This window comes from Zonotrichia albicollis, chromosome 17, assembly GCF_047830755.1.
Source record: "Zonotrichia albicollis isolate bZonAlb1 chromosome 17, bZonAlb1.hap1, whole genome shotgun sequence".
Lineage (NCBI taxonomy): Eukaryota > Metazoa > Chordata > Aves > Passeriformes > Passerellidae > Zonotrichia > Zonotrichia albicollis.
The window spans coordinates 7,708,134-7,718,901 of NC_133835.1; the positions used below are offsets into that span (position 1 = coordinate 7,708,134).

Sequence of the window (10,768 nt, forward strand, 5' to 3'; positions counted from 1 at the left end):
CGCTGCCACGGCCCGCTCAGCATCGCGGCCTCTGCCCTCCCCTGCCCTGTCCTGCCCTGCCCTGCCGCGGCCCCGTCACCGCGGCCCCCGTGCCCATCCCCGCTCCCTCCTGCTCCTGCCGCTGCCGGGCGCATGGCGGCGGGGGCGGGCGGCGCGGCCCTGGGGCGGGCGGCGCTGGCGGCGCCGTTGGTGCTGCTCTACTACGGCTTCTCCATCGGCATCACCTTCTACAACAAGTGGCTGATGAAGGTGCGGGGTGGCGGGGCGGTGCGGGGCGGCGGCGGCGGGAGGGCGGCGGCGGTGACAGCGGCTGTCGGTCCCGCAGAGCTTCCCGTTCCCGCTGCTGGTCACTCTGCTGCACCTGCTGCTCATCTTCGCTCTGGCGGCGCTCGCCCGCGCCCTGGAGCGCTGCCGCTCCGGGCGGCCGCGGGCAGCGCTGTCCTGGGCCGACTGCCTCCGCCGGGCCGCCCCCGCAGGTACGGCCGGGCACGGGAGAGGGCGGCGGAGCGGGAGCGGGACACAGCTTTGGGGCACGGCAATGTGTGAAAGATCCAGGAGAGCCACGAGGATGGTGATGGAGTGGAGGGGAAGCCCTGTGAGGAGCGGCTGAGGTCACTTGGCGTGTTCAGTATGGAGAAGTGGAGACTTAGGAGAGAGCTTATTGTGGTCTTCAGCATCCTCACGAGAGAAAGCAGAGGGGCAGGCACTGATCTCTTCACTCTCATAACCAGTGACAGGATCCAAGAAGACATATGAAGGTGAATCAGGGGAGGTTTAGGTTGGATATTAGGGAAAGGTTTTCACCCAGAGGGTGGTTGAGCACTAGAACAGGCTCCCCAGGGGGGTGGTCATGACACCAAGACTGAATGAGTCCAAGAAGTATCTGGACAACACTCTCAGGCACAGGGTGGGACTCTTGGGGTGTCCTGTGCAGGGCCAGGAGTTGGACTCAATGATCCTGGTGGGTCCCTCCCGACTCAGCATATTCTGTGACTCTCTGAGAATGCTCAAGGCTGCCTGTGGCACTCTGGCTGCTTCCAGAGCCCTTTGCCCTTTGACTGGGGTGGTCAGGGCCAGTCCCCTGGGACAGGGTGAGCTGTGGGGTCCAGCCATCGCTCCAGCCCCTGTGTTTCCCTGCCAGGTGTAGGGCAGGTGTAGATGCTACCTAAAGCTACCTGAGACATGCCACCTTCATTGGTCATTACAGAGATGTGTAAGGATAGGGAGAGGCCACACAGAATGATCCTTTCTGAAGGAGTCACTGGCACAGAGAACCTTCTGCAGTGCCTTGATGAGTTGTGTCTGCAAGTAACATTTTCTCTTTAAGGCTGGTATCAAGCCATGTGTTGCATCTTTCTCAGGGTGGAGCTTGGTAGAGAATTCATCATTCTGGCACATAGAACTATCTGAGACCAAGAAGTGAAGCTCCTACTTGGAGCACAGAACTGTAACTACTTCTGCAGTTATTTGGCTGGGTGTTGTATTGGCTCCCACAGAACAGCATCTGGTCTGTGATCTCTGGCAAGGTTTGCAGTACCTTACATAAATAGCCCCATGGTTTGTTGAAAAAAGCTTTCTCCACATCTGCAGCAATTTGACCTTTCAGCATGGCCTGCCCTTGGATCAGTAACACTGTTTCCTGTGGTAGGAAACTTAGATAGAAGGGAGAATAGACTGTACCAAAAGCTACACCAGGGTTAAGGCTGTGTGCAGATAATTCTTGCTTTTTCAGGCTTCCTGCAGTGGCCATCAGACTTACAAGTTACCATGTTCTGATACAGTCAAGAAAGACTTTATGCAAATCTGCAATCACTTTCAGTCACAGGGAGGGCAAAAGTTATTTCTGGCTTTTTTGTAATGCATGTTGAGCAAGTGCAATGCTGAGCCCAACTTGAGTCACAGGGAACAGAACAGAAACATGAAGGGCTGAGAATATCTGAGTTATGGTGGTTCTGAAGAACTTACTTGAGGAAAGCTTATTTTTCTCCCCTGGGTCTGCTCTGCTATCTGTGTCCATGAAGCAGGGTTTGGTGGTGGGTTTGTTTCATGTCACAGAGTTTGGTTAATTTCAGGACTTTTTCATTGATTCTTTAGCTCTGTCAACTTCCTTGGATATTGGGCTGAGTAACTGGAGCTTCCTGTATGTCACTGTCTCCCTGTGAGTACAAACACCTCGTTCCCTGGGAGCCTCTGGTGGGGTTTGGAGAGTGCTTTGCCAGGGTCTTTTCCTTGGACAGGTGTTTGGTTAGTGGGGTCAGCATGCAGGGTCTGTGATAGCTTGCTTGTAGTAGTGTAGGAATGGGTGATGGTTCCTAATAGTATTGTGATGGGAAGAACTACACTGGAGGAGTCTGACAGTGTATTTTGGTCCTTACAGCTACACGATGACCAAATCCTCTGCCATTCTCTTCATCCTGCTTTTTTCACTGCTCTTCAAGCTGGAGGAAATGGTAAGAGTCCCACACAAAGCTTTAGGGAAGGAGGTCAGACCCAGGGAAACAGGCAGTGCATGTACAAGAAGCATGTGAGCAGAAGAATGCTGCAGTTATGTGGGTGAATCTGGAAGGAAGGAGGTGCCTGTCCCTGTTGTGTTTGCTCTCCTGCAGAGGGTGACGTTGCTGCTGGTGGTTCTGCTCATTGCTGGGGGACTCTTCATGTTCACCTACAAGTCCACACAGTTCAACGCTCAGGGGTTTGTGCTGGTGCTCTGTGCCTCCTTCCTGGGGGGCATTCGCTGGACTCTCACGCAGATCCTGATGCAGAAGGCTGAACTGGGTATGTGGGGTGCCAGGAGGGGGTGGTGGTGCTGCTGACAGGGAGGGGAATAAGCAGAGGTGATTGCCCTTGCTGCAGAAACAAAACATCTCATGGGAGGGGTTTGAAACCTTGGGCACGGGGTATCTGTTGGTGGGTAGTGAAGGTGGCTGGGTGTCTGCAACAGCACAGGTATGGGCATCACAAATAAGGTGTTTGTCTAGGAATGGTGCTAATGAAGGCTCTGGGACCTGTGTTATTCCCTGGCTTGTTGCTGCCTGCTCTGTTATTGATTCTCCTCTTTCAGGGCTCCAGAATCCCATTGATATCATGTTTCACCTGCAGCCGCTCATGTTCCTGGGGCTCCTCCCACTCTTTGCGGTGTTTGAGGGTGCGTGAGTTCATTAGAGAAAGCAGGGAGAGCTTTATAGAGTGGTTGGGAGATTGCTTAGCAGTTTGTTGTTGGAGATAATTCACTTAGATAAGCAAACAGCTATCAACTCTGCAAATTAATTAGAGACCTGGATTTATCTTGTGCTGGCAGAACATTTAAGAGTGCATAGAAGCAGTAGCCTGCCACACTTGTGGAAGTAAGGGCTGTGAAGAACTGGCTCCACATCCTTCTCATACTGGAATGTGAGCAGCCCACCCATTCAGTCTTACTAAGAGGAATATTGGGAGCTGGGAATGGTATTCTGCTACTCATTGTCTTCTTCCTAGGCCTTCCTTTGTCCATATCAGAGAAGCTCTTCCGTTTCCATGAAGCAGGAATGCTGTTCTCTCTGGTAGGGAAGCTGTTCTTGGGTGGAATTCTTGCCTTTGGTCTAGGCTTTTCTGAGTTCCTCTTGGTTTCCAGAACATCTAGCCTCACCCTTTCCATTGCTGGCATTTTTAAGGTAAGGCATGGTTCCTGTGCTAATACTAGAAGGCAAGTACTGAGTCATCCCTGTTGGGCTTTATGTGCTGGGAGCTTGCTTAGATCCTTAGAAATTATTGCTTGTTCTTTTTGTTCTCCTTGCACAGGAGCTTGATGCTTTGCCTTGCAGTCTGCAGTGAAGTCTCTTGGTCCCTGACAGCAAAGGGCCAGAGACTAGTGGCTGTTCTATAAAAAATACCATGAATGATCAAAGTTTGTTGGAATGTGGGATAGACTAAAACCCATTGCCCTCATGAACAGCAGATGGTGTGGAAGAGAGGAGGGCAAGCTCTTGCATCAGACCTGCATATGACCAAACCACTGCTTTGAGCTGTCTCTGTAGCCTAGTTTGGCACATCCTCCCCAGAGGAGTGCAGCACACATACTTTTGAGCTGAACTGTGATATATGAAATCTCTCTGATCCAGAAGTTGAAGGATTCCTCTGTAACTGAGCTATGCAGTCAGATGACTTAAAATCCCACATCCTGGTTTGACAGGTTGTTTGTTTCTAGAAACTGTTTTTAGAACTCTGCGCGCATGAAAGAATGTGCTGATAGAAATTTAGCAGCCTGACATCTTGATCTAGGCTTCAGCTGAAAAATGTACCATGCATATTTCCTCAGGTCCTGCCCTGCCACTTGTCATGTTTTTTTATTTCCACAGGAAATCTGCATTTTATTTCTGGCCACACATTTACTGGGAGACCGCCTCAGTCTCTTGAACTGGCTGGGCTTTGCTGTCTGCCTCTTGGGAATCTCCCTCCACGTTGTTCTCAAAGCCATGAATTCCAAAGGTGATTGTTTTAAATCCTTTTCTCTTTCTCTGCAGGCTTTCTCATTGCTTCACTAGGAGCTGTGTCTGGTTCCAGCTGGTTGACAGCACCAGGTTTGGTGAGAATCCAGCAGGTTTGTCTCTAAATGGGCTGTGTGCATGCAGGTGACAAAGCACTGGAGCCACACAAAGAGGGCAGCTCTGACCCTGACCTGCAGCTGCTGCTGCGCCACCCCGAGCAGGCTGAGGAGGAGGAGGAGGTTGTTGAAACCCCACAGCAGCACTGACTGAACATGAAGCACAAAGCTGCCACCTGCTCTGTTTTTACCTGACCTGCCTGACAGCTATCCAGGAGGAAGGTCCAAAAGTCTCTGTGACCACACAAAGCAGAGCCAGGGCCCGCTGAGGGAATTCTGCTGTTCTGCTGCAGTGTGGATCTGTAGATGCTGCGCAAGAAAAGGCAACATCCCTTTCACAGGAACTTGGAAGATAAGCTCTGGTTCAGTGGGTGTAGAATGGTGAGGTGAGACAGGGAAAAGCTATGAAAAGTCCATTAGGGGATCCTGAAAGCTGTTTACTGACAATGCAGACCATGACCTGTAGAATGAACATGGACACATCTGGACTTTAGGCTGAGTGACTCAGGGATGATTTTACTGCTGTTTAGGTTTTGACTTCAAAGGAGAAGGTAGATACACCTTCCATTTTCTTTTTTAATGTTTCTGCAAATTAAGAACTCCCATCCTGGTGGGATCACATGGCTGAATAAATCCCTGGAGTTGTCCCGGCGAGGACCTTTTGTGCCTGGGACCTCCATGTTCTGTGTGCACAGTAAGGAGAGAATTAAATGCTGGTGTTTGGGACCAGTTGAAAATTATGAACATTTCCAGATGATGTAGGTTGGAGTGAAGACAGGGATGCAAGAGTACTTCTGGTGCTACAGGCCAAGAGGAGAATGAGCAGTGTCACATGAGATCTAACTTGAGCAATAAGCTTATCAGAAAGTATGTGGGGTTTTGAGAGGGGGATTTTTTGTTTTTTAAATAAACTCTTTTTCTCATTTGCTTTTGTCTGTACATTCTGTACCTATGCTTCATCAAGCAGAGGTCATTCGTCTTCTCAGCTCCTTTGCTTTTAGTCTTCCACTGACCTTGCTACTGCATGTCCATAAGGCCTGGCACACAACACATTTGCCCAGCTATCACTGATCTCTAGAATTAAGGAGATGTTCTGCAGCCTCTCATATTTATGCCAGCCAAGAGAACTTACTGACTGTTCTGCCTTAATGCACCATATCCTAAGAGAACTTTTAGCAGTGTGGCTTTTTGTAAGACTCTTATCTCTTTGCCCCATTTGATTGGATTAGGTAGTGCTGCAGTCCAGGAAGGGGGAATAGCAGCATTTAAGATGTCATTTTCCTTGCTGCTAAGCCTCAAGTGGTGTTGGGCAGGTTTTTTGCATGGCAGAATTTCCACATCTTTCAAAGTTTTGTTCAGTGGTAGCTTTTGTAGTTTTTAGAGTAGAAATACCTTGACAGAGTTTCCCAAAGGGATAACAGTACAGTCTTTCTCCTGGCAGGAGCTGGGTATTAAAGTGAACTTCTCTCATTCTGTTTGAGAGCCTGAGCCATATTGACTATCAGTCCTTTTGTTGATCTTGCTTCTTAGTTTTGAGATATGAAGTCTTTCTTGATGACTTTAATCAAGAGCATGTCCTGTAAAAAACAGGTTCTGAAGAAAACTTTGGTTATTAGTGATCATCTTTGATCACGTTCTGGTAACTGGCTTCACAGCAGACAGCAGGTGGTGCAGCTTCCTCATGTAAAGCTGCTGAACCAGCACGTCCACACAGGCGGGCAGACCAAGGGGTTCTGTGCATCCAGGAGAATGTCTGGAGCTGAGAATGACTTGCTCTGGCCCTAGCTGTGCTTTCCAATAACTGGGGATGCTTCCAGCAGGATTCACCCTGTTTGCCCTGCCAATAGCTGTGAGCTCCAAGCCCCAAACACTCTGTGCTTCATGTGGGGCAGTGGCACTTCCTGCACATGAACTGGCTTCAACAGTGTCACAGCTGCTCCTTCATTTCACTTTCCACTCTCCTACAACTGAACCTTGGGAATCCTTCTGCTGTGTAACTCCCAGACTGAGATTTCATGTCCCTGTAAATCCAAGGTAAAGGCAATTTCATTCTCAGGCCGGGATTTGCACCAGATATGGTGCTTGAAGATGAAATCCAATTGTGCTTGTGACCTGTAGGACCATGTAGTCTGTTGCTTCCAGCCTTGTTTCCTTTTTAAGACAGAGGTGATGCCCCTGAACTCCAGCTCTGTCTGGGAGCTGCTGGAACATGGCAGAGTTGTGGGCAGGCTTGGGAGGGGTGGGGTGGGACTGTGCTGCTGTAGGGCAGTGCAGCAGTGTTAAAGCAGCACCACAGCTCTGCTGAACACTGTCCATCTTGCTTGAATGGGCACTAATAATTAATGAAAGGAGAAAGAACCTTTGCCCACCCTCTCATATAAGGAAAAAATCCTACTGTGCATTGAAAATGCTGGAAATGGAAAAAAGATACAAAGATGAAGGACTTGGAGGAGGGAGCCAGGAGAGCTGCAGCAGTGGCACAAAATAAATGAGAATGCAAAATCCTGTAGTGAGTGTAGAAGTACAGACTGAAGGCATGGAGAAGATTGGAGTCTATTGAGGAGGCAGGATGAAGGCATGGACAGGATGGTGTTGGAAGCTGGGAGTGCCAGTAAATCCTCTTTGCCTCTGGAAATAGCCCTGGGTGGCTTTGCAATGCCCTGGCCAGAGGTAGCCAAGGCCTCTTGGTGCTGCTGTAGCTGTTTGACGCTTGGATTGAGGCAGTGGGCTTGGGATGGGAAGCCCTGGGAGCCCCCAGCCGTGTGTGCAGGCAGGGAGCCTTGTCCCCTGCCTTTAGGAGGTCTCTTGGTGCCACAGTGGGGTCCCTGTGGCTGCCTGACAGGAGTGGTGCAGCTCACTGCTCACACAGACCATTTTCTGACAAGCCCCAAGCCAGGGAGGCCACTTTAGGGGACAGGGGAAGCAGCTTTCAGCACAGACAAACATTGTGTGGCACAGTTTGGCTCTGCCCCTTTCCTCAGAGGAAATGTGTGAAGGCTGAATGTCCTGGAAGAGCTCTGGAGCAGGGCAGTGCCAGGGCCACGTGTGCTGCAGCAGCACAGGAGGATGAGCCCTGCTGTGGGGTTTGTGCTGCCCTGTCTGTGCCAGCCCCTCACCAGCACAGCCAGCCTGGCAAGGGAGGGCTGCCACTGAATATTGATGGTGTTTGAACTCATTAAGCAGCGGAAGCAAGGCTGAATGAGTCTCAGAAGTGCTGCACTCCTTCCTCAAACTCTGTTCCTGCCTGTAAGACCAGGTGTTTACATGTGTGATGATTCTGCCTCCCCACACATCCCCCTGGGAGACCTCTTTATTTGAAGAACAGATGCTTGGCTTCCTGCTAAAATTTCTGTGCTGTAAACATCCTGAGGGCAAGGAGAAAGTGTCCCTGCAGAGCCCCCTGCACTCCTCTGCTCCTGTGCCCAGCAAACAGGGTCTGTAGCACCAGTGGGCTTGCTGTGGGGAGGCAAGCCTGTCTCCAAAACACACAGGAGTGGCAAGGCAGAGCAGCAACGTGGGGCCTGGTGCCAGCAGTAGGGATGCCTCAGGATGTGCTTCGTTTCTCATTGCAGCTGAACATCTCTGTAGGATTAATTACATGGTTTGTTCTTGGTGCCTTGTGAGGTGGGGAAGGGGGAGCTCAGGGTGTACATGGGAGGAATGCTGGTTACTGCCAGCCTGGGGCTTTAAAGGGCTCACATCCTTCTGCAGTCTCTGCAGTGATAAATAACTGCCTCTGACTCTGGTACCCCTGCTGCTGCACTGAGGCTCTCTTGGTTTTCCTCCTTGCTGGGGTATGCAGATTTTGATGTTCACAGCCTTGGATCTCTGCAGGATTTTTCTGGGAATTCCACTTTCCATTGTCCTCTTGCCATCATTGGCACAGTGCACCTGCATCTGCATCTCCTTCCTTAGTGCCACATCAGCCCCAGGAAGGCAAAGAAGAGCAGAGAGATGGGGGAAAGGCAGCTGGGCAAGAGAAGTGTAGAAATGGCAGAAGAAAAAGAATATGAATGGTTGGAGATCACCATCACAGCATGGTTCAGGTTGGAAGGCACATTAGGGGTCATCTTGCCCGAGCCCTTGCTCAAGCAGAGCCAGCCAGAACTGCTGCCCAGGAATGCATCCTGATGGCTTTGATATCTCCAAGGATGGAGACTCCACAACCTTTCTGAGCACCCTGTGCCAGTGTTCAGCCACCCTCATGGAAAAAACTGGTTCCTGGTGTCCAGGGGGAACCTCCTGTTTCAGTTTGTGTCTGTCTCTGGGCACCACTGAACAGAACCTGGCTCCATCCACTTTCCACCCTCCCATCAGATATTTATTGACATTGACAGATTGCCCCTGAGCCTTCTCCAGGCTGAGTCACAGCTCTGTCAGCCTTTCCCCAGATGTGAGGGGCTCCCAGGCCCTTCATAATCTTCATAGCCCATTGCTTGTCTCTCTGCAGTGTGTCTGTGTGTCTTGTGGTGATGAGCCCAGCTCTGGGCACAGCACTCCAGGTGTGGCCTCAGCAGTGCTGCCTAAGGCAGGAATCAGCTCCCTTGACAATTCTTTACCTGGGACACCCCAGGATTTTGTTCCCTTCTTTGTGGCAAGGGCAGGCTCTTCACTCAGGTGAAGATGTAGGTGTGCAAGAACCTGCCCAGTCTAACACTGCAAGAGGTTTGCTGGGGCAGAGAGCTGTCCTACAGCACCTACAGCGGCATAAGGAGCCCCTTCCATCTCATTTTGTGCTCTCCAGCCTTGCAGAGCGGTGTAATTGCTGTATCTATCAGTGCTCCTTGCTTTAACAGGCAGTAATTGGCACCTGTGTTAAAGAGCCTGGTTTCAATTACTGCTGAATGCAGCTCAAACTCCAGAGCTGGGAGATTACAGGGGGGAGGAGCTGTCCTGCTCACGTTTACACTCTGTTTTTCCACCAGGTGCTCCTCTTTCCCCAGGGATGGAGCTTTGTTTCCGTTTCTTGCCTGTGCCTTGAATCTGCAAAGGCAGCCTGGGCAGAGTGAGGCTGTGCCTCCTCTCAGGACCACAGAGCCCAGCTCTCTTCTTCCTCATGTGGGTGTTTCTTACAGAAGCCTCTGCTGCACATCCTGCCCTGAATGGTGGGGAGAAAATCAGTGTTTGTGGGTGGTGGCGTTCCCCCAGCCCTATGCAGCAGCAATCCTGGGGGCTTTCCCATTCCTTGCCCTCAGCTACTCCTCTCTGTCTCTGCTTTCCAGCGCATCAGCACTCCCCTGTGCGCTGGCCCTGCCCCCTCCTGCTGCCATTCATCATTTCTGATCCAATAAATTACAGCGCCGTGAAAACGCACAGGGAATTGTTTTCTGTGTTATAGAGCCATGAGCCCTTAAATTTCCATTTGTGCAGTGCTTGATGAATGGACAGCTGTGGCTGGTGCTGGAGCCATGGGGAGTGATGGGAGAGTCAGGGCTCCCTCCTGCAGCCCCAGCACAGAGAGCTCATGGGTTATGAGGCAATGCCTGTCCGGGTATTCCAGCAAAACTGCTCAGTTCATCACTGGGGCCAAGGGAGGGGTTTGGAGAGGCTAAATCAGAACATCCAGGCTTTGTTCCCACCCTGTGCTGGGAGGGAGCTGCTGGGTGGGATGCCAGGGTAAAATGTTGTGCTGTAGAAGCAGGACTGGGAGCCTGGGGCTCACCAGCTCCCTGAAGGACTGGTCAGAGGGTGGGCAGGAGCCTGATCTCAGGAAATGGGGATAAATGGAGAAACCTGGCACAGTGTGAGGGCACTGGGACAAGGAGGAGGACTGGGATAGCTGGTACAGATGCAGGTCTGGATACAGGCACATGAAGAAAGGTTGTGCTGGCATCCTAGGAATGCTGTGGCTTAGTGGCTTCCCAGTGACAGAAGAGGTTCTGCTTGATGCTGGAAGTCAGCATCTGTGCTGCTGTTGTCTTTCTCCTCTCCAGTGTCCTGGTGGCTGCACCTGGGCCACAATGCTGACACTGTGAAAATGGCATGTGAGGGGCATGGCCACCTCTGCATAGTTTGCTTCCCTTATTCTCTAAGTGGCTATTCTCTTCCAAATGTGGCTTTAAGTCAGTCTTGCAGCACTTTGGACCTGTCTAATGGTTTTGACACTGGATGTAAAGTTAGCTGCATGACTTGTGCTTCAGTTGAGTCTGAGTCCTGCCTTAAGCAATAATAAGGCAGGATTCAGACTCA

At 51.0% G+C, this 10,768-nt stretch overlaps 1 protein-coding gene across 2 annotated transcripts; it reads left to right on the forward strand.

The window, feature by feature from the left end:
- The first annotated feature begins 20 nt into the window (after positions 1–20).
- On the forward strand, positions 21–5,507 carry SLC35H1 (solute carrier family 35 member H1). Of its 2 annotated transcripts, none has more exons than XM_005491271.4 (9): positions 21–249; positions 326–476; positions 2,095–2,158; positions 2,378–2,450; positions 2,607–2,775; positions 3,062–3,145; positions 3,475–3,650; positions 4,335–4,464; positions 4,608–5,507. In XM_005491271.4, the coding sequence occupies exons 1-9, from the start codon at positions 133–135 to the stop codon at positions 4,727–4,729; spliced, it is 1,086 nt and encodes a 361-aa protein (XP_005491328.2). In that variant the 5' UTR covers positions 21–132; the 3' UTR covers positions 4,730–5,507. The 2 variants fall into 2 exon arrangements, with proteins under 2 accessions (XP_005491328.2, XP_005491329.2); XM_005491272.4 differs by having other exon boundaries at positions 3,475–3,539.
- Positions 5,508–10,768: the final 5,261 nt, after the last annotated feature.